This window comes from Canis lupus, chromosome 28 (assembly GCF_003254725.2).
Source record: "Canis lupus dingo isolate Sandy chromosome 28, ASM325472v2, whole genome shotgun sequence".
NCBI classification, from domain to species: Eukaryota; Metazoa; Chordata; class Mammalia; order Carnivora; family Canidae; genus Canis; species Canis lupus.
The window spans coordinates 7776580-7800587 of NC_064270.1; the positions used below are offsets into that span (position 1 = coordinate 7776580).

The 24008-nt window shown below is 43.0% G+C and overlaps 1 protein-coding gene across 6 annotated transcripts in view; it reads right to left on the reverse strand.

The window, feature by feature from the left end:
• The window catches only part of MYOF (myoferlin), a 142565-nt gene that overhangs the window by 93061 nt on the left and 25496 nt on the right, over positions 1 to 24008 (reverse strand). For all 6 annotated transcript variants that reach the window (XR_007406922.1, XM_049103616.1, XM_049103615.1 and 3 more), the window contains exons 3-5: positions 23367 to 23458; positions 11759 to 11867; positions 9223 to 9310 (exon numbers count right to left, since the gene is read on the reverse strand). Coding sequence is in view for 5 of the 6 variants with exons in the window: in XM_049103616.1 (XP_048959573.1) it covers positions 9223 to 9310; positions 11759 to 11867; positions 23367 to 23458 (289 nt within the window). In the remaining variant the exon portion in view is untranslated. The remainder of the gene's footprint in view (positions 1 to 9222; positions 9311 to 11758; positions 11868 to 23366; positions 23459 to 24008) is intronic.

The following is a 24008-nucleotide window of genomic DNA, read 5'->3' on the forward strand; positions in this document are numbered from 1 at the left end:
GATCCAACATGACTTCTTGCTAAGCTTCAGGGCCCTTTTCTGAGTCTTCCCACTCCACTGAACATGGTCTTGGGCACCGGGCAGCCACACACACTTTTCTGAGTCACACAGCTTTCTTCCTGGCCCTCTGACTAAACCATCTCAGGTTCTTCTTGGGCTCCTCTCCATGTCCTGCTCCCCACATGTGACTTCCCACTCTGTTCCTTAGTCCTCTGCCCCTCTGACCTCATGGCCTCTGCATCTACACTTTAGACCCACAGAGTGTGAGGCCAGAGAGGACTCCAAGATCCCTGGTCAGAACATGCGCCTCACCACAGCATCCAGACAAGACAACTGAGGTCTGGAAAGCCGAGGTGACCTGTTAGGTTATTGGGAGCTGAGCTGAAATGAGGACTGGGTCTTTGCTTACCTCACTGGCTCCAGACTGAGTCTAAAACCAGGCTGTGGGGGAAGAAGCTGCTCTCTGCACCTTTGTCAGGATACCAGGAAACCCCAGAGAGGCTGAAGGCAAGAAGGAATACCTTGGCCCTCTGCAAGATAATCTGGGACTCTTCTACTCCATCCTTGATGAGGCTTCAAAAGCAAGGCTTGCCTGCCTGCCACCCACCTTGGGGCTCCCAGGTCTTAGAATGTCCCTCCTCCCATTCTTCACCAGGTGAGTGCCTCAACTTCCAATTTTCTCAAGCCCCTGATGAAATACCCTGGCTCTGAACAGCACCACACGTGACCCTACCCAGGAGCTCAGTGAATGCAGAACCAACAAGGAGACACAGGCCTGCCTTCTTGAGTTTTTCAGCTGGACAGTACAGGGCACTCCTCCGACCCCTGCGCCAGCCTCAGGGAAACATAGGAAGGTCTGGCCCCCCTGCTGCAAACCTGTCCTGAACTGGGCAGTGGCTGGGCTGAATGCCTCAAGGGCTCCTCTGACAACTAAGACAAACTCCCTTTGCTCATCCTGGTTTCCTCCCTGCTGCGAATTGTTCCATTTGGGGTCAGTGGTTATGGAGGGCAGCAAGTAGGAGAAGGAGGGGTAAACCGTACCCTCTGCATGCTGGCCCCTGTATAAATCCTCATTAAACTCTTTTTTTTTTTAAGATTTTATTTATTTATTTATTCCTGATAGAGCGGGGGCGGGCAGAGACACAGGCAGAGGGAGAAGCAGGCCCCACGCCAGGAGCCTGACACGGGACTCGATCCCAGGACCCCAGGATCACACCCTGGGTCAAAGGCAGGCGCTAAACCGCTGAGCCACCCAGGGATCCTCCCTCATTAATCTCTTAATGGATGCTTCTGAAGGACCACAGGCAACGAAGAGCCAGTTTCTTCTAGGAAATACCTTCTGCCATTCAGACCTGAGCCTGAGGGATGGGTCAGAGGAAACCAGCCTGAGTCATGGCTACTGTCAGCATCTCTGCACACAGCAGAAGGATATTTGAGCAGGAAATCTCCCCATAATGTTGCAGGAAGCTACACAGCATTAAACAATGCCACCCTAAAAAAAAAAAAAAAAAAAAAAAAACAATGCCACCCTAAGTGTTCCACAAAGAATGAGGGGGGCCCTTTAGGCCCTGCCAAGCGCACTCTTCTCTGCAAGCTGTTTCATTACCAGATGTGGGTAGTTGTGTGGGCGTGCCCTACTGCTGAGACCCAGGAATAAATCTGAACCACAGCTCAGGTGATCTACAAGGATGACTAGAGAGGGCAACATTACATGGAACCACTGACTAAATAGAAAGTTGCTGATTGTATTTGCTTCCTTGTATTTGCTGGCTGTCACAAAGAACCCCAAACTAGGTGGCTTAAAGCAACAGAAATTGATTCTCTGACAGTTCCAAACCCTAGAAGGAGAGTGTTGGCAGGGCTATTCTCCCTCAGGACCATCATCTCATCTAATCCTCTTCCATTCCTTGATGGAGAGTCCTTTCGGGATTTTCTTAAGTAGGCCCCACACCCAGCCTAGAACCTAATGTGGGGCTTGAACTCATGACCCTGAGATCAAGACATGAGCTGAAATCAAGGGTCAGATGCTTAACCGACTGAACCACCTAGGCATCCCCTTTCTGGAATATTTTATGCTTTTTTGGGTGGAGAAGATGTTATAACAACCCCGTTTCTCTAGAGTCCTAGAATGTCATTCTCTGCCTGTGATATCTTGTAACATTAATTTTGGAGATAATTCCTTCCTGCTTCTTATTAGCTGGTGGCTCCTGGCAGTGCTGGGCATTCCTTGGCTTGTGGCTGCATCCTTCCAATCCCTGCCTCTGTTGGCACATGGCCTCCTCCCCCTGGGTATCTGGGCACCCCCACCTCTTTTTTGTAAAGGTACCAGTCACTGTAACAGTATGATTTCATCTTAGCTAAGTGCATCTGCAAAGATCCCATTTCTGAATAAGGGCACCTTTTGATATTCTGTGTAGGAATTGGCGGGGGACACTATTCAACTCCCTACAAAGGCCATCTTTTGATTCTTTCCAGTGTGTTCCATCTATTACTCCAGTCTACAGTCTGCAGCCACACAGGCACCCTCATTCTATCAACCACATCATTTTCCCTGCCTCCCCACCCCCTGCCACTGCCTTCACATCTTTTTTCTCTTGACCTGTGCCAGTCCATGCTCTAACACTGCCCTGCTCCTCTTCACCCTCAACTCCTTCCTTCTTCTGGTTTACTGTACTCACCTGGTTCATTCAACCTCCACTCACTCCACCCCTTCACCTAGGGAGCTAAGCTTGGCTATACACTCACCCTCTTGGCCAGTCCCACTTTAATTTCATGATCACACATGTTAAATGGATTCACAGGCCATCCCACCATATTTCCAAGGCATCTATCCTGGATCCTGGTCTGAGAAAGCCACTAATTGGCCAACACAATCAAATCACTTTACTTTTCTGAACTTCCACCTATTGTGCACCTTGAAAGCTTCAGATAACCTCTCCTTCTCATTGCCAGCTAATGAACTTGCATCTTATTTCATTAAGAAAACAGGTAATCAGAAGAGAATATCTTCATCCTCCCAACTCCAAGTCAACCTTCCTACCTGCCTCTGTTGTCTGCCTTCCCTCCTGCTACAATCACTGAACTGTGTTCCCCATGAGGGCAATCCTTCCATACGTGCGCAGACCTCATCTCCTCTCCCCACTCAAGGATTTTACTTCTGCAATTTCTGCCTCTCAGGAGGATCATTCCCAAATATGTAAAATATAGCCCACAATAAAAAAACCGAAAAACGAACAAAACAAACACAAAACAACTTTCTTTGACTCTCCCTATGGTTACTGCTCTATTTTTCTATTCCTCTTAAAATGTCACTTTGGCCATGCCAAGCTCTTCACAATTCCTTTATATGAATGCTATCCTGCCTCTCCAGCAATTACCATGCCCTTCAGTCAACCCTACCAAGCTTCTGACTGCTGCCAACACTGACCTGTCTCCTTTCTGAATGTCAGTAACCCTTTATGTGACTATGAAAAGATGCTTCAAATCCTATGTCATCAGGAAATACAAATTATTATTTTTTTAAAGATTTTATTTATTTATTCATGAGAGAGAGGCAGACAGGCAGAGGGAGGAGCAGGCTCCATGCAGGGAGCCTGAGGTGGGACTCGATCCTGGGTCTCCAGGATCACGCCCTAGGCTGAAGGCGGTGCTAAACCACTGAGTCACCTGGGCTGCCCAGGAAATACAAATTAAAACAATGAGATACCACTATACAAATTAGGATGACCAAAATCTGGAAGACTAATAACATCAAATGCTGGTGAGGATGTGGAGCAACAGGAACTCTCATACATTACTGGTAGGTATGCAAAGTGGTATAGCCACTTTTAAGACTGTTTAGCAGCTTCTTACAACATTAAAGGTATTCTTTCCATGTGATCCAGCAATCACGCTCCTTGGTATTTACCCAAAGAGGTTGAAAATGTATATTCATACAAAATCCATACATGGATGTTTATAGGAGCTTTATTCATAATTGCCAAACATGAAAGAAACCAAGATGTCTTTCAGGAGGTGAATGAATAAATAACTGTGGTATATCCAGACAATGGAATATTATTCAGTGCTTAAAGAGTAAGCTATCAAATCATGAATAGACATGGGAAAATCTTAAATGCATATTACTAACTCAAAGTCAGTCTGAAAAGACTGCATACTATATGATTCCAACTCAAGGACATTCTGGATAAGGCAAAACTATGGAGACAATAAAAGGATCAGGAGTCACCAAAGTTGGGTGGGGGATGAATATGCAAAGCACAGAAGATTTTAGGGCAGTGAAAGTACTCTGTATGAAACTAAACTGATAGATATATGTCATGATACATTTGTCCAAACCCTAGAATATATGCCACCAAGAATGAACCAAGAATGAACTCTAAGGGAAACTATGGACTTTGGGTAATTACGATGTGTCAACATAGGTTCATCCTTTGTAAAATGTGTACCATTCTGATGAGTGACACTGATGATGGAGAAGGCTACACATGTGCAGGGGCAGGGAGTGTATCTGAAATCTGTTATCTTCCTCTCAATATTATGGCAAACCTAAAACCTCTCTAAAAGAAAACAAAGTCCTTAAATACACACAATGCACACACAAGTCCCTCAGGTATCCAACTCCTGGGACCTATAGTCAAACTAGTTTCTTCACTTTCCAGGGACGAATTTTCCTGAAAATCTTCACTTTTATGTTCTATCATTAAGATTTCAAAGTTCTTCCATGCAGGACTTATTATATGAATGGCAATCTTTAAAATCAGTATTGGTAATCATGAATAGTGGTTATCTCTGGAGGGAGGGACTGTGGAAGATTTGCACTTTCTGTGTTTTATATTTCTGTAATGTCTACATTTTTACAAGCTAGCATTGCTTTTGGACTCAAAAAGATCAATGAGTTAAAAAAATTTTTAATTTGTAAAGACCTATATAAATTAGAGGAAGCAGACTCATTGCTTTGACATAGAATGGTAAAGTTTTTTAAAGAGCCAATTGAAAAGAAAAAGAAAATAAATAAAAAAATAATAAATAATAAATAATAAATAAAAAGAGAAAAGAAAAAGAAAACAAATTTTGGGCCAGATGTTCTGCTTAGGTTATTGAAGTATACGATGGCAGGAGGTGTGGCTATCTTGCTCTTATTTCTCTGCCTCATATTTGTTGGTCTTTTCTTCCCCCAAGTCTGTAAATTGTTGGTTTTTTTGGGTTTTTTTTCCTAGCATCTTCCCTAGTACGGAGTTGTAGTAAGTACCCAAAGAAATCTTTGCTTAGTTGAATTGAATTGTCTTATTAAGACAAAAAATAAAAAAAAAAAGGTTTTCTCTCTTGAAACATCCAAATAACCCAGGATGTTGAAGGATTTTTTTAAATACCGAAGAAGAGATTCTTTCAGCTGGATTATGAAGCCGACATTCAGAATGTCACTCTTGACCCAGCTTTGGTGAATAGTCATCTAATAAAGCAAAGATAATACTTCTAGGTCAAAGAACTCTGTTCTTCTTCTTTTTTTTTTTTTAAGATTTTATTTATTTACTCATGAGAGATACACACAGAGAGAAGCAGAGACACAGGCAGAGGGAGAAGCAGGCTCCATGCAGGAAGCCTGACGCGGGACTTGATCCCGGGTCTCCAGGATCACGACCTGGGCTGAAGGTGGCGCTAAACCGCTGAGCCACCCGGGCTGCCCTGTTCATTTTTTAAGTAACAAAATTTCATTTTTGTCATCTCACACTTAAAAATGAACTTTCCCTGCAGACACAGCTCATTTCCTGGCTAGCACCTGTTAACACTCTTTGTTTGAAATCCAAATAAAAGGAGCTCAGGTTCTTTTCCTATCTCCACCCAGCAGTATCAGGGATTCTAGAGAACTTCTGAGAAAGACCTTGGCCAACTGCCACTGCAGAGCCTGCTGGGAGTGTTTCCTAAGAGAATGGGTAAACTCCCAGTCCAGGAACACTGCTGGAGCATTAGTGCTACCAAGACAATCCAGAAGGTGAGGAGCAGGAGCCTCAAGCAGAGGGACCTTAGATGGCAAGGATTCTCTCCTCACTGGATTTAAAGTTCAGAGCTTTTCTCATTTCTAAGGAGGCAGCCTTTGCTCCAGGGAAATCATATGGTCTCTGAGCATGCCCTATCCGTGGTCCATCTCAGAGGATGGGATTTTCCCGTACACTCTCAAATAGTTCGATGAATTGCTTATTCTCAAAGTCTCTCTGGTCTACTAGGACACAACTTTTTTCTTTTCCTTTTTTAAAAAAGATATTTACAAATAAGCATTAAGTATCGCAATGTGACTTTGAGCCAAATCAGATCATTCATTCTTTTCCAACAGCTCTGATATTTAGAGGAAACAATTTGAATGTTCATACAGAGTGTTCCACCCAACTGAGCTCATGACTACACGTCAACTAGAATTGTTTTTGTAAAAACAGTAATAATAATAATAACAATGGCCACCATTTAGGTAACACTTACTGTATACTAGGCACTGAGCTAAGTGCTTTATATGTCTTATCTCATTTAATCCTTGTGACAACTTTCTGATCTAGGTGCCACTATTATCTCCACTTTATGGTAAAGAAAACTGAGATTAAGAGAGAAGCGATTAAGAGAGGCTAAGTGATTTATCCAAGGCTACATGGCAGATTAACAACAGATACAGAATCCAACCTGGCCAGTCTGACCCCAAAGCCCTTGCTCTTATAAAGTCAAACTTTCACGATAATAAAAAAAGTTTTTTTTCTCTAAAACTTAGACTAAATATGCCTGGAGAGCAGGAGCTGTACCCTAAAGCATTTATCACCCAGCACTGCAGTATCTAGTGTTAGGTCGAGAAACCCAGCAACTACTTTCTTTATTTCATAAATATTAAAGAAATGGTGTGGCACCAGTTTACTGTAAACTGTAAGTTTACTCCTTTGCTTGAATGATCCACAGTATTATCTTTTCCCTAAAGGCCTGCCTGAATTGGTAACACAAAAGGGCTCATTTAACATTTTGGCTCTTGAAATGGAATGAACATAATGAAACTGCCGTTTATCTTCCAGTATACCCGGATAAGAGCATCCTCCCAGCAGTCATGCCCATCTATAACCTTAGAACGTGACATTATTTGGAAATAGGGTCTTTGTGGATGGGATCAAGCAAAGATGAGACCACACTGGATGAAGGTAGGCTAATCCAACCACTGGGATCCTTACAAAAAGTAAGAAATTTGGACATACCCAGGGACCATGCCCTGAGATGACAGAGGAAGAGATTGGAGTGGTGAATCTGCAAGCCAAGGAACAGCAAAGATTACCAGTAACCACCAGAAGCTAGGACAGAGGCCTAGAACAAATTTTCCCTTGGGGTCTCCAGAAGGAACCAGTCCAGTCAGCATCTTGATTTTTAGCCTCCAGAACTGTGAGGGAATCAATTTCTATTGTTCAAGCCAGCCAGCTTATGGGGCTTTATTACAGCAACTCTAGAAAACTGATAAACAGGATCTGGCTAGGAAAAATGGCAGTGTGAGAAAAGGTAAGCAGATCCTTCCAATTCAGAGGCAATGCCAGATATCCTGCCAGTTGGGGTTGCCTTTTGCAGGCCAGAAAGTACCTACTGTCCTTCTCAGGCTAACATAAATCCTGGTGACAGCAGGCTTTGGAGAGGGGGTGAGAAAGAAAAGGGTAGGACCAGTCAGTTCAGCTCCCCCGATAATGTGCTATTCCAGACTGGACTGTTTCCTCTGGGTTTCATTTGTCATTACTGCTGTGGCAGCAAAGGGAGCCATGGACATTTTTGGGCCATTGCAGGGTTTTTGTAGGGCTGAGCATGTCTGAGCACCATACAACATGCCCATGGTGGTACATAGAGGTGCTGCTGATGCACTGGGGCTATGTCAGTTCTAATTATCCCCAAGGGAGAAGGGACCAGATGACCCATGTTAAACACGTACAAGTACCTGGTCAAGAAGTGAGCCAGAACCTCAGTAACGGGCCACCTCGGGGTGTGGGTGAGCAGGGACAGTGGTTGGGGTCAGGCAGGAGGGATATGGCACTGTAGGTGTTGAGTAAACCCCATGGGCTGCCAGAGAGCTGAGTTCAGAACCAAGAGAACTGATGGGCACCTGTGTGGCTCAGTGGTTGAGCATCTACCTTTGGCTCAGGTTGTGATCCTGGGGTCCTGGGATCAAGTGCCGCATCAGGCTCCCTACAGGGAATCTGCTTCTCTCTCTGCCTGTGTCTCTCCCTCTTTCTCTGTGTATCTCTCATGAACAAATGAATAAATAAAAGTTAAAAAAAAAAAAAAAAAAGAACCAAGAGAAATGAAAAGACAGGTCCCGAGGAGCCAAGGCTGGCAGGAACAAGTGCCCAAGTGCTCTCCCAGGAAGAACTTCAAGACAGCTGGTAAGTATGGCAAGAAAAGGGACTCCTTTTTTCCTGGGGCCCATGCCAGGGCTGGGGAAACAGGAGCATTTGGCTAGGCATCTTCGGGAAGAGGAAGGGACAGAGACACTTTTTACATCACATCACCTTGGAAAAACCGCTAAGAGGAGGTCAAACTTGCCTGCATAAAAGGCCTAATCGTCTTGTAGACTTCCTTCCCCCTGAGGCCCAAAGCCTTCCCCAGAGCCAGCAGTCGCCTCTAGAGCAGCACCCAATGCCCTGAAGAACCAACAATCCGCGTCAGAGAAAAGGGAGCAGGAGGTGAGTCATGCTGAGGGAAACGATTCCTTAAAGGACCAAGGGGCTATTCAGGGGCTGGGATCGAGTTAAAGCCAAGGGAGAGAAAGAGGCCCAACCCATGGGCACCAGCCATAAGACTGGTAACTGAGAGCACAGCCTGCTGATCACACATTTAGGAAGTGAAAAGACCCATGAAAAGAGCAGAGGTCACTCTTGGAGCTTAACAACCAGGGGCATTCCAACCAGGGGTAGAAGCTACAAACCTGAAGCAAAGCCTTGCTTAGCAGTTTCCACTAGAGCTTGTGAGTTGGACGGGCCCACTGTGAGGCTGGCCAGTAAGGGGCTGTCTCACCCTCCTCCTCTCCCCTGAAGGGCATTTCACAAACAACTGTAATGTCCCAGTTTGGGGCAGCCCTACCTATCCCATGGGGCCCTGTCCAGGTGAGCAGGGCACTATAGACAGTACAATGACAAAGAAAGCTTTCTTGGAGACTCCTTCTGTGTCTTTAACAGACTACCCCTGGCATAGGTGGGGCCTTCCAAAGGGTCAGCTTACCTTCTGTGACTGACACACTGGTCCCACTGGGGTCATTTGGATGTGGAGCAGAAGGTGGATCATAGCCAATCACCAAGTCAATGGTGGCCTGGGTAGAAATAATTCATTGCAGGCAGAATCAGTGTAGGGTAGCAGATTCAATGCAAACAAAATCAGCAGGAGTAAAAAGTCCTGGAAGGGGTGAGCAGGCGGATGGGAAAGTGAGAAGAGAAGGAGAGAAGGATCACACATGCTCCATTGTTTCTATCTTCCCTCTGGAGAGCCAGGCTGGCAGGAAAGCCTGGGAAAAAAGGAATTACCTGTTATAGGTTGGCAAGTGTACCATTGCTAACAGGCAATCTCACAAATTGGAGCAAAGTTGTGCCAAGCAAGCATGAACTTGTAATTAGCCTTCATCCTAGACTTGAGATGGCCTCCAATCACAGAGGCTCATTTTACATGGTTGAGTTAGTTGTGTGCACACTGACTTCTTTATTCATTGCTGAAATTTATTTTCATTTTTTTCTTCTCTCTCTAAAAACAACTTGAGTGACTAACAAAAATTATATAACAATGTGATTCATAAAATAGAATAAAAGAGAATCAAGTCTGATTAAAGAGAAAACAAATATGCAAATCATGAGGTTCAAGATAACTGCATCTTGGGTAAAATGTGACTCCAAGATAGCTAGGAACCAAGGCAAAAAGGAGAACAGAAAATATTATGTAACTTTCATTTTCAGAAAGGAAGAAACATATTAGTTCCTTACAGAAAATAAAGTTTTTACCATTTTTAAAACCTGAGATAAATTTCTCACATGGAGGATTAATTTAGGGCAGGGTTTCCTATACTTAAGTATTTCATGAACCTATAAAATTTCAAAAAGTTTGCTAGGGAGCATCAACATAGGGACACTAACCCAAGCCGATAACTATTAGCTACTGTTATGATAATTTCACAAAAGAAATGAATCTTAACAGCAAAAATGAGGAAGGACAAACCTCAGAATAAAGAGAATCCTTTGCAAATATGGATGGTGCATGTACACACACCCACACACCTGCACATACATACCCAAGTTACCAGTTAAAATACAGACATAACATTTAGGACATAGTCATACTGAAAAATTATTCATTGTTTATCTGAAATTCAAATTTAAATGGGCATCCCATACTTCCAGCTGCCATTTTTGCTACATGTGGTCAACTCTAGTATGTGCACGCATGTGCGCATGCACCCAGCATATTGCCTTTATTTTTTCTCATCTGTCTGTTTGTCAGTGAATACTCTTTCATGGGTCAGCACATTCTGTGTTCAACTTAGGAACTACAGAGCTGGGAGACACTGAACAAAACAATAAATGAGACCCCCCCCCCCCAACAACAGTTTTGTGACAAATAAAGAATCATAAGAGCAGCATCCCACAGCAGCATCCCACGGCTACCTATGCTGAAGACCCAGGCCACAACCTGAAGGTTGAATGCAAGGAGCACTGAGGGGCTTGACTGCTAACCTTAAGTGAAGAATCAAACTTTCAAAACTTAGAAAAGGACACGGATGCCTCAGGATCAGTGATTTCCTGATAACATCAGGATTCCTAGAAGTGCTCCAGTTCTATGTGTGCTTGCTTCTGTGCTTAAAAAACGAAACCCAAACCAGCCAGAAGCACCACTGACTGGTATCATCTTTCCTAAGTATGATTTCTCTCAGCCAGATTTTGGAAAAATAGATGACAGACGACACTGAGTTTACGTTTTAGGATTTAGAATGTCGGTTCACAGTAAACCTTTAAGTTTTAGAGTATAGACCAACAAAATCAACATTCTGAAAAGGCTTTGAGAAGCCTAGCCTGTATTCTTGCCTATAGGGTTGGCCTATTTTAGTGTAAAATTTTCTCCTTTTGCCCAGGCTCCCAAGGAAAGTAAATTGATTGGAAAATAAAGATGTTAAAGGTTAATGGAGCAAGTGTGGTAGCTTTATGAGCACTGTTAGCAAGCAAATGAAATCTGAGCACTATGAGCTTTGAATCCATTTATTTCTTTTAAGTGCACTCGAGAAAGAGAGTTCTGGGCTTATATCAGACAATATTAGTATGTACTTATTTAGAGAGGCTGCCAGTGCAATGATAAACATCATGATATTCACATCTGATGTTCCAAAGTAATATTAATGAAACACCTTCTACAGAATGTCTCAGAGAGTGTCTGATACAGAGAGCTATGCTCACCACACAAATGTAAACACCCAAGTGGTATTCACAGAGCTATACCAAGAGAGGGTCCCACTCACTCTATAGCATTCTGTCAAAGAAAATCAAGTTTATCTAATCTATGAGTTCTGTGATTGCAAGTATAGGATAAGGCCATATCATTTGCAAGTAGATCTGTTATCTCAAAACCAGCAGTGGTGTGTGGGTGTGGATGTGTCTGTGCATGGTGAGCTGATTATAATTTCACACTCTTCTTTTTTTTTTTTTAATTTCACACTCTTCTTAATGAAATTTTGGTTACTTATCTCCCTTCAAAGTCATTCAACAAGAGAGAATGTGCTCACCCCAGTATCTTGCCCCTTTTCGCTGAGCAGGGAGATGAGTTTGTACGGCAGTGATCTGCTCTGGTCACCAGTCAGGTCCTTCAGGGCTACAGTGGCCGTGCCAATTAATCTGCAGGTGAAACAAGAAAGCACACAGTAACCTAAGTGAGAGGCGTGCTTCTACTTTCTCAGCAGACCTCCTAATTCCCCTCCTATTCGTCTGCTCTCATTAAAATCACTCATAGTGAAATAAATTTGGGGAATTTGGGCAGTAAACATCACTTTTCCATAGCAGGTAGTCATTTTGAGAGTCTTCCTATGGTGCCTATGAAATTTCAAGTCATGAATGAGGTAGTCACCATAAATGGGTGACAAAGACTGAATAGCACCCTTCAGAATCCAAGAGAGAAAAGTAGGACAAAATTCAGACATTCCTCTGAAATGTAAATGTAAAAAGACCTATCCGCCATGGCCCACTGTAAAAATGTCCTCCCCAGGGAGACCTGCTGCAAATAAGTTGCTAGTTTACTGATGAGGCCAACTTACTAACCTGCATACTCTGGAGCAGAATTCAGAAGTTGGATGTGCGTAATCCTCCCTGTTCCTGGACCCCGAGGGATTATGTTCAGTCTCTACTACTTACCCATCCACCTCTCAGTGCACATAACCGAAAGGTACAGAAGCTTCCATATGTCTCTACCCACCACTGTCAGGCCCCTTACAGGTAGGGATTGTTGCCTTTTCTGTTGAATACTCTCACCCCAGTGCTTGGAACATAGATCTTTTATTCATAGTTATTTACTGAATGAAGGAAAGAATAAATAAATCTACATACACTAAGAATGAACACCCAAAATGTTTTTGTAGTTGAGGAATGTGATCGAAGAAATTTATGGAACACACAACCCCTGACAGTTAGTGAATATAAAAATGTAACCTACAAAATATAGTTTGTAAATTAGCGATTATAACACACAACACAGAATGAGATTGGATGAATTGAAGAAGTTCCCTTTGTGAAATCCAGTTGAAAAACAAAGAAAGCTCAGAGGTGTGCTCTCAGTATGGACACTGGAAAAAAGAAACAGGAAGAATTTAAAAATATTATTTACTTATACTTTGCCTACATTTGCAGTGACTGATGCAAATAAATGGCAGACATGATAGCATGAATATAATTAGCATAAAAATAGAAAACTAAGCATCAAATCCTCAAAGTGATAGAAGAGATTCCTTATATCAAAAAACACAGGGTAAAGAAACCATGGTTGAGCATAAGACATAACTCTGGGCTTTTGGGCAAAAGTAATATCAATGTGTGAACATCATTTGTGAGCTGACATATATCCATATTCTCCTCTCTCCCTCGGGCCTCAGAAATGGAAGTGAATTATAGAAATGGGGTCAGTCACTCAACCACATACATCCACTGGCTCGACAGTATGAATAAGGGACTTCACTTTCTGTGAATAGGCCTATTAGACTGTACAAGATCAGAAAATTGCTATGGTACCCTGTCTCACCCAATCCACCCAATGGCATGAAGCATTGCACATGGCTTCTTGGAAGAATACATGTTCTTGGACAGAACACCACATAAGAAGCTCAACGACCACGATGGATTCTCATCTCTTCTAATATCGCAAGTAGAGTCAGCTATTGGCAATGGAAAAGAAATTCTGCCTCTAGATGGTTAAGAGTGAATATTTCAGCCCTTTTAGGTCAATACAGGAATTAGGTCTTTCAGTTGATGCTGAGAATTGATGGAACTTCTTAGTTTATAGAGTAATAGAGTAATTTCTCAGTTGAGTATGTTCACTAAGTTTGCTAGATTTTTAGAAACTGAGTATATTTTCTCCTCACTTGGATTTTAATTCCTCTGACATATTGAGGACAAGAGTCTACACATAACTCCATCGCCACCAGATGAAACAAGTACACCTCCCACACAAAGTGAGAGTCCTTGGCAAAATCTCTTCCACATCTCCGTCAGCCCCACATGATATGAGCCTGATGAGAATTTCTTCCCAAGTTTTAAAAATAGCATAGAAAGCCATGAGGTTGGCTAATTGAGTTTTTAGGATGAAATGTGAAAACTACAATTTTAAAAGTCATCTGACTGGTATTAAATGTCTAAATGAGGTACCTGTCTTGAAAGACATGGAAACACACTGGATTTTATTCCTCACAGTCCCATGATTCATAATCTACCTGTACAATTAAAATAATAACTGTACATTTGGACATGCACAGATTTGCTTTTGCTGAGGCCAAGATGACCTGAAACTCTATCAGCAGGAACTAATTCTTAGGAGAAAATAAAATATAGCACACTGGGACAATACTGAGAGGGCTGGCCTGCAGTTGGAGCAGTATTTCTCAACCTTGGCACTACTGACATTTTGAACTTGACAATTCTTTGTTCTGGGGGGCTGCCCTGTGCTTTGTCAGATGTTCAACAGCATCCTTGGCCTCAACCCCCGGGCATCTCTGGACCCTGCCAATCGTGCCCTAGTGGGCAAAATCACCTCAGGTTGAAAAACACTGGGGTAGACAATTTCTGTTCTTGCCCTAACTCAGTGTCCCAACTTCCTTCAAGTCGTAACCACCAAGTCACCCAACTCTCTGAGCCCACTTCGTTTTCTGTAAATAAGTGGCGTGAAGTAAATAATTTCTCAGACCCTTAGCTATTAAAGTCTGTGGCTAGGCTTGTACATGTGATATTTTCTACAGATATCTATGTAGAAAACTATCTCATGTTAAATATTTCTTTCTCTTAAAATTCTTGTTCATTGATTTAGGAAAAATATATCCTAAAATATGTCCATGTTGGACAATCCAGAACATATTGGCCTATGTTCTTGTGGTCAAGCTTAAATTCATACGGTGTCAGGGGAAAGGTTAGGCCAATAACAGAACTATGGAACACCAGGTAAGACAGGAGGGAGTGGAGCCTTGTGCTAACTGGAGAGGTAGCCTTGTGCTAACTGGAACAAAGCCCACCCGCTGGCCCTTCATGGCCATGAATGGCTCTACATCCTCTGTTCTGACTCAACCACTACGTGTAGATTTCCCTTCCCCCTAAGAGGCTGAGAGACAGTGATGACAGAGAGTGGACGAGGAATGGAGTAAAATAAAAACAGCCTATTATAAACTCACACTTCAATTCCTTCTTTCAGAAACTCTAGCCCCATTTCTTACAATTTGTTTGTTTTCATCATAAAATTCTGATGCTTTTGTGTTTGTATGTGGGAGAGGTGGCTTAACAGAAAACTTCACTTTCTTCTTTTCTGAAGTAAAGACAATGTGTTAACATGAAAGCCTGGGAAGATTTTAATCCCCCCAAATATTTTTAACGGCTAGGCTGAGTTGAAATAAAATGCCAACAGTAACAACTTCTAAACTTTCATTGTGAATTGGAGACAGCGCCCCCTATAGGCAAGTCTGAGCTCCGCAGGACTCCGAGGGCCGGCCAGCCTGGTGTGGGCTGCTTTCTGTGATGTTGCCTCGCTACAGATTACTGTGAGAGGCTGGGAAATGATGACCTGACCTCCTACACAGGGGACAAGAGCAGTGCAGCCGGACCACAAGCCAGCTTCCTTTAAAGGAGGTGACACTAAACCAAAAGCCCTTTTTCATTCCTATTGCTAACACTATAAATATGCTAACAAATTACAGTGTGACAGTAGTGCGCACAGTTTGCCCTGAATTTGCATGGAAAAATAAGAGTCTCCCTGTGGACTTCAGCCAACACTAAAACAGATGGACCACGTCTCAAAAGGAAACTTTACAGTGGAAGAATCTCAGGGCCCTTTAGCTTTGTTTGCAGAATTAATAAGCTGCAGATGTATTCTGAAGTGAAGAAAAAGCCAGTCTTGTTCTTATCCCTTACAGTTCTTGAATCTCTAGATAGTCTTGAGTTGGGTCTGTGACATGAAAGTAATTCTAAGCAGTGGAATTGAAAACTCGTCAACTTCGTCAGGCAAGGGTTGGTTAAGAACTTCTCTAACTTGTTAAAACAAAGTCTAGTATGTTTAAAAAAGAGAAAAGGGAAATGTTCTCCCTATTAGCATAGACCCAAACAGCCACATGCCACTGTGGTGAGTAAGGGCTTTGCTGGCTGAGTTCATGAGAGCTCACATATATCAAGTTGTTCTGTGCAGCAGGGACACAGCCCACATGGATTACTGGAGGAGGGTTTACTGGAAATTCCTTTGTGAAGGAAAGGAAAAATACATTGGACTCTGGAAAGCAAATCACATGCACTGTTTCTGCCCCTAGAGACTGCAGCGTGTCTCAACTTTCCATCCTCTATGAGGGCATAACAATCCCCAACTGGGCTGAGGACAGATACTTCTCCAAGCTGCTCCCAGGTCCCCTGTAGAAAACCTGAAAGGGTCAGTCATGTCCACCCTTTGAAGCATTGGGCTCTCAGCCAGCTGAGCTTTGTCATTTCAACCAGGCCAGAGTGGTCTTGGGGTTCCCTGGCTGGGCCCCATCACCTACCCCTACACTTATTCCCCAGGGCCTGTATCTGTCAAACTCCTCCCCACCCCACCCCCACTCATACCCCCAGCTGAGCCCAAAGATGGGAGAGGCAGGCTTATACCTTGCTTACAACCAGATGGGTTGGAAAAGCTGGGGCAATCATGACAGCAAGTCCTATCACAGGAAGCTGTGGATAAGCAAAAAACCCCTCAAATGGCATCTTCTGGGTCTCCCAGTGAAGAACCCTCCTGAGTCTCCCAAGCAGCCCACCTGGCCCTTTGGATTAGCTCATACACCGTGGTTCCCCAGAACTCCCTGCAGCAGAATCACCAGGGCAGTTACAGATTCTCAGGACTCAGAGTCAGACTGTGTGTTAGTTCATTCTTATACCCAGGAAGTTTGAGAAACAATGGTCTAAAACCAGTGATTCTAAGTGGGAGCAAGAAAAGTAGAGGGATGGGTGGAGGGTGGGTCAGGGCAGGAAAGGCAGTTGGCAAAGCTAGATCTGGAGGGAGGGAGACATGTACGATTTTTATATTTTATTTTTTTTTATTTTTTATTTTTTTCATGTATGGTTTTTAAAAGTACCTTCAATATGATAACACACATTCACATTTGATAATTGGGCACAGAAATCCAATTATTTAATAGAACAAAGTAGTAAGCAAAACTTGAATAAAATCCACTCAGCAAGCCTAGTTATCTGTACTTTTCCTGTGGCTTTCCCTCCTTACTCCATACCAGGATTGTCAGAGAGCCTTGGGGCCTTTGTCCTGTTCATCAAATGTAGAAACACTGGTCCAAGATGTGACTCCCAAACCTGGCTGTGTATCAGCCCCCCTCTGGGGCTGGGCTGTGTTCTGTACTTTTCACAAACTCCATTCCTGGGTTTTGGAATCACTGACCTGGTCTGGGGCTGTGGCAGGTTTTTTTAGGATTCAGGGCTGGCAACAACTCCCTTTTTTCCAGTCCCTCCCAACCCTGCTGCCTGTGGCAAATGGCGTCACTTTAACCAGAGAAGGAACTGAGTGGAAGCCAAAGCCTCTGCAACAAAAGCTCTCTGGATCAGTGAGGCATCTTGGCCAGAGTCAGTCACTTTGTGGCTGCAAGGAGGTCAGCTAGCCTAATGCCTGGCATGCAGGCTTTGCTCAATAATTAGCTCTGGAATAAATGACTGTAACCTGCTATATTGTTATTTTCACCTAACCAATTCTCCTGTTCACTCAGTCCTCAAAGCTCTGAATCTGTGCTTGCCTGTTTTAACAGTGTAGGGGAATACCCAGGCTCTGCCTCTGTCTAATTCCCCCAGCCATTAGAATCAAGGTAGTAGCTTTCATGTATTCACTCATTCATTCACTCATTTATTTACTCATCAAGTACTTGGACCTAACAAGTAAAGGAGACAGAATAACAGTGATTGAGAACTTGGAGCTATGCAGCGCTGACTAATGCAGACTCCTCCTCATACTAGAGGCCGTATACAGGTTGTTTACTTCTCTGAGTCTCAGTTTCCTCGTCTGTAAAGTGGGGATTATAGCAGCTACTACCTAACAGTATTGTAAGGATGGTGCAGTAAGTGCTTAACAGTCATTTTTTTTTTTAATTTCAGACACTACTCTAGTAAAGGGGATCCAAAAGAAGCATGTGATGCCAGCCCAGTACTTACAGGGAAAGCTGGTATGAACTCAAGCCTAAATCACAGGAAAGTGGGATATCTATGCAGGGATATGGGTAGGCAGGCAGGAATGAACAGATGAGAACCCTTTTAACTACCCACATCCATTTCTGTGCAATCACTGTGCAAAGTTCTTAAAACCAGCCCTTTCTACACAAAACAGCTCCCTCCCCAACCTCAATGCTGTGCATACCAAGAGTTTCTCTGGAAAACAGTTTTTATTTTCAGAATTAGACCAGAAGTAAACTTCAGCTATAGCTGAATTCTCATAAGATCCAATTAATGGAATCTGAATAAAGTTTTTAAGGCCAGAGTTTTCATAAGATAGATATTCCACTATAAAACAGACTCCAAAATAATTCCTTATGCAAAAACCCTACCTAACCAGTACACACATATACATATGCACATATGCACACATACACACACACACACACACACACCTCTCATCATTTTCTCCTCTTTTTCCCCTGCTTTATTTTTCTTCATCGTTACTGATCACCATCTGATATGTTCCCTCCTCTCAGATATAAACCTGATAAAAGGCATGGAGTACTCCCAATGCCTAGAGCAATGTCTGGCACGCATAGGCATTAGTAATTATTTGTCGAATGAATACATTAATTGATACGTCACTGAAGATAGTCCAATAACCTGGCAAATGACTTACAAATTGTAAAGCTTCCTCTCCTAAGAGATGGTCCTCCAAGTGCAATTAGAGGATAATTATAGCTCTTGTCATTATGAAATGCCTTTCTCTTTCAAGTCTCTCTAGGTGTCTTTCTCCAGGGCTGTGGTCCCCCTTTACTTACTCATGAGATGTTAAGGGATGCCCGCAGGACTGTGGCAGCTACTTAGCAGGCCTCCCCAAATACGGGGGCTCAGCCTTAGCACCCGGAGTCAGCCAGCCCAAGCCAGTTTTGATCTTTTCATAGTTTTGCCACTCTATTGATAGATAATATGGAACTAAAGACAACCGAACTAAGAACTCCTTTCCACAGTAACTCTGGCTTCTGGTTTAGATGTCCACACAGTCTGAGAAGTTGCGTCAGTTAGAAAGCCCGCCTCAGCCCATGGGTTGTCCATCCCTCCTCACCAACTACAGGGGAAGAAAGCAAGGTGGTGGCTCCACCTAAACAAATCTCACTATCATGTGTACATGTGGTGATGTGAGAAGTGAGCCTCATTGCTAGGAGAAATAAAAGTATAAAAAGACTGAAGACAAGGTCTTCTATATACCAGGAAATGAAAATTTCTCATAAGCCATACCATACTTCTCCACTAAATTAATTCCATTCCAAACCACATTCTCTGTTTTCTCTAATAAAAAACGAAAACAAAACCTCCAAAAAACCCCACAAACCTTTACTCAGGGAGTTCGTATATTTTGCAACCCAAGCTTGTCTCTTTTCCTTTTCTAATTCTGTATCCCCAGGTCCCACTTTGTGTGCAGGCGTGTGTGTAGCTCTAGACTCCCATCTGCAGTCCCCAACCCTGGGAGACAACTGGGACCTGCCTGACTTCCCTCTCCTTGAACTGCAGCCTGGGAATGCTCTCTAGGCATTAAGTTGGGCACTCAAAAAGCTCATTTCATTGACCTCCCCTTTCTCGGCTGTCATTATCCTATGCTGCTGGTGTTCAATATCTGAAACCATGGTTACATATGTTTTATCTTGTTTTTTGGTGCAGCAGGTGAGTGAGTACATCTAGTCCCTGTTGTATTATTTTAATGCAAGCAAATATCCAAACTATGATCACTTTAAGGACTGGAGGGGTTAAGTCACTTGCCTAAGGTCCCCACTAGTCACCAGGAGAGCTGAGTCTCTAAGCAGTCTCTGGCTCCCGAATCTCAGCTTCCAAGCATTATGATCTGCTGCCTCCCTGTGAGCTCAGGGGTAAGCCCCACATCTCTCTACAAAAAGGCAGCAGCTTTGGCACAGGCATGCGTTTCCCTTGTGCTCTGACTCCTTTATGTTCTGACTTCTTTGCAGCTTAACTGAAGTTGGAACCAGAGGGCTGTCCAGAGAGCTGGGCTGGATGGACAGTCTACACCAATGGCCCATTACTAGTGGGCCAACTATCCAATGCAAGATACTTTAGGTTTCATTCATATATTTGTATCATAAACTTTTTTTAAAAATATTTTATTTATTTATTCATGAGAGACACAGAGAGGCAGAGACACAGACAGAGGGAGACACAAGCTCCCTGCAGGGAGCCCTATGTGGAACTCAATCTCAGGATTCTATCAAAGGCAGATGCTCAACCACTGAGCCACCCAGGCATCCCTGATATCATAAACCTACTTGTTAATTCATTCAAAAAACACTTACTGAAAGCTTATTATGTGCTAGGCACTGTACTAAGCATTGGTGTTATAGTGGCAAACAAGATAGATGTGGAGCTTATAGTAGGGGAAGGGGAAGGCCAAGTGAGTAACCAAATAGATAAGAACATGTCAGATGGTAGTGAACTGAGCTAGATAAAGCAGGAATGTGGACCAGCCACATCTTTCAGTACTTATCTAAAACCCAACACAAATGTCCACATACCCAGCTGGACTCCCTCCACCCTTTCCATGCCCATATGAGCTCGCTAACAAGAAGGGCTCTGAGAAAATAAGGCAGGGAAGTGAGCTGGAGAGCAAAAGTAGGGGCAGTTCTAGGGTGGGTAGTCCAAGGTGTGGAGCCAAATGACTACATTTCACATCTACTGCAGTTAGAAGGAAAAAGTATTCCATGCAGAGCGAACAGTAATACAAAAACCCTAACTGGTAACTCTTTTTCCTCTTTGGCATGCATGCACACACGCACACACACACACATACACACACAGACACTAACATGAAAACTCATTGTAAACACCTTTCATTCCTACATTTCCAGGCTCCTGAAGCTGATTCTTCTTTAGGAACTCAAATGGAGTGACAGCAGGACCAGGATGCCAAGAGATCAGAGTCCCAGTTTCAAATCTCATCTCCACTTCTCAAGGTTATTGTGATGACCACAGGAGATGAGAATATACTCTACAAATTTATCTTGTCCACTGTAAAGCATGAGCATAAGTGACTTGTTATTCAAGAGTATAAAAATGCCTGCTTAAAACCATTAAATAAGGAGGAATTACCAATACTCTGATGACTGTTCTTAATTTTTTTTGCAAAATTAGAAAGAAAAATTACTTTTACTCTAGCCAACAGTTAACGAATAATTCCACCTACATTTTGGTTCCCACAGGTGGTTTGAGGTTTTCAGTATAATGTAAAAGTCAAGAGCAAAGGCCTAGACATAAATGCTGACTCTGACACATACATACTGTATGACCTTGAGCAGAATACTATGCGTCTTTGGGGAAAACTATCACTTGCTTCATAGTGTCTGTGAAGATTAAATAGGATAATGCATCTAAAGAGCTTGGCATAGCCCTTGGCATTCCCTAAGTGATAGCTGTATTGCCTGTCTGCAGAGGGAACTCTTCATTCTTCAGTGGCTGTTAAAATCCTTCTACTCTGACATTTCAGCTAAAAATATTTCATTTTCATCACATGACCAAGAGGCACTTCTGGCTCCTTTTTCACCTTCATTCAGCCTGGATGGTTGGTTGGATGACTATGAAGTGGAGAAGAGCAGAGTCTGCACCGAATAGCCCAGCAGGCTCCCAGAGCCTGAGGAGGGACATCGCTGACATACCAGAGCAATGCTTGCATGGACTGGACCTGGCAGTCTGTTGTGGGTGTGGGCATGGGTGCACAGGCAAACCTGTTTTTTTCCAGGCTCAGAGCAGCAGATGCTCAGTGAGAGTCCTGTTTGCACAACTAGTTTCCACAGCAACAGGAATGTCAACAAGCAAGACATTCCTTAAGCTGGTAGAAAAATCCTCTGCCCCAGCCTTGCACTTTCAGGTAAAAGACAGTTCCCACACTGAACCGTGAGCAGATCCCTGAAGGCCAAATTTTTAGTAAAAAAAAGCCAAGAAAAAAAAACCTGGGGCAAAAATACAGAAATAGTTTGGACCAATATAGAGCATATTCCAGATGGGTTAATTTTTTTTTCCTGCAATGTACTCACGGGCAAATTTGAATTTGACCAAGGTGTATGCATTGTTTACTTGGTGGCCACAAGGTCAAAGTTCACAGTTCCTGGCTGATGGTGGAGAAGCATGCAGCTTAGCACAGTGAGCGCACAGACAGCACAAGGTCATTATCACCTGCACTGTTCATTTCAAAGCAGACTCAGGGTCGCGTTTCACTGGAAGATGGTGAACACCTATGCAGTGACATTTGTAGGACACAGAACTAATCTCCCAATTTAAAAGACCTCCCCCAGGACCCTGCCATAAGGGCCTAAAATTTCCATTTTGTTCACTTCTTCAGATAAGTCACCAGCTGCCTCAGTCACAAGATCACTGTTCTTGGGAAGTTCACACAGTATAAACTATTAGTTCCGTACCACCATGACCTGGGGTAGCTTCCCAGACAGCTCCTTTCAACCAGTGAGCCTCTGAAGGACTGAGATACAGGACAGGTAAATTCTGTTGGGAAAAGAATTGGCAGAGGGTGCAGATATGGCCCAGAAGGCAGGGTGGAGTGGGCACCCTGGTGGGAGCCTTGAAACATAAATACAGATACTGGGTGCCTGGGAGAGGTCAGGAGGAGGGAGGCCCCCTACCAGAAGCGGCGTGGGGGGGGGGGATTGAAAGGGTAATGAACAGAGGCACCTGGGTGGCTCAGTGGTTGAGCATCTGCCTTTGGCTCAGGTCGTCATCCTGGGGTCCTGGGATCAAGTCCTATATTAGGGTCCCCACAGGGAGCCTACTTCTCCCTCTGCCTATCTCTCTGCCTCTCTTGTGTCTCTCATGGATAAATAAATAAAATCTTAAAAAAAAAAAAGAAATAAAGAAAGAGTAATGAACACCAGCTTCGTATTTTGCCTGGAATTTACCTTTTTCTGGCCTGAAAATTCCCATCAAAATAATGCCACAGTAATGGCCTGCTCCTTTGGTCATTATGCTCAGCAGACACCACAACACCAAGTGCAACATATCTCTCAGCAAGATGCATGGAGCCCCAAACTTTGGAAGGACCCTATATCACGACCCACCACATTTTCTTTGTTCAAATTTAGGAAGAGAATGTCAGGATCAGATGGACTGCACATCAACTCAGTCTACAGAAAGGGACACTGAATATCCAAAATAAGTGCCAAGCTGAGGCTTCAGGTGGGGATTTGCCCTCTTCCCATGAGTGCTATTAGGGGGAACTATTGTACAGAAGTTTGGGAAAAGGCACTGTGATCAATTAATCACATCTGATATTGGCTCAGAAGGCTGTGGGGGGCAGTGGGACATGGAATTGAAGCACAGTTATATTGGAAGTATATAAAAATGTCATTAACAATATGTTCCTTCAACAAAATAGACAATAGTAAAATAATATGTAAAATGAAAAAATAGTTGATATCAACTTACTTATTTTGTCCAATTGTCTCAAAATCTTTCACAACAATTGTAAGGGAAGATGAAAAGTCCAGTGGTATACCCCTCAAGTCAAACTCCAAAATCTGTGCACAGGAAGGTTATAAAAACAAAAAAGTTGTTAAAGAGATCAGGGAGTATAATAAGATGTACAAATACTAAACACCAGGTCATTATCTTCACCAATAACAATCTTTTGAATTACTTAATTCTATAGTTAGATAGAAGTGACCAAATTCCAAACCTGAAAGCTGTTGAGAGCTGTGGGAAGGCAAACCAGACTTAGCCTCAGAGGACCTGGGGTGACTTCTGCTTCCCATTTTCTAGGCTCAGTGACTATGGACAAGTCACCAAACCCATCTCATAGAGAATTTACTTCATGTCCACCACAATTGGCTAGAAGAATAAAATGAATGCTTTCTTCGCTAAATATTTGCTCTTCCTAATCATATTATTATCAAAGAGACAAATAATCTAAAAATACATTTTCTAAAATGCATCAGCCCTTTATTTTAAGTTCCACCAGGATTAGTCTGTAGTCAGATGAGACTTTCATCTTAATATAATAAATTGCTGTTTAACGGCAAACATTAAAAAAAATCAAAACACCAGTGATGCCTTTGATTGATTATGTAA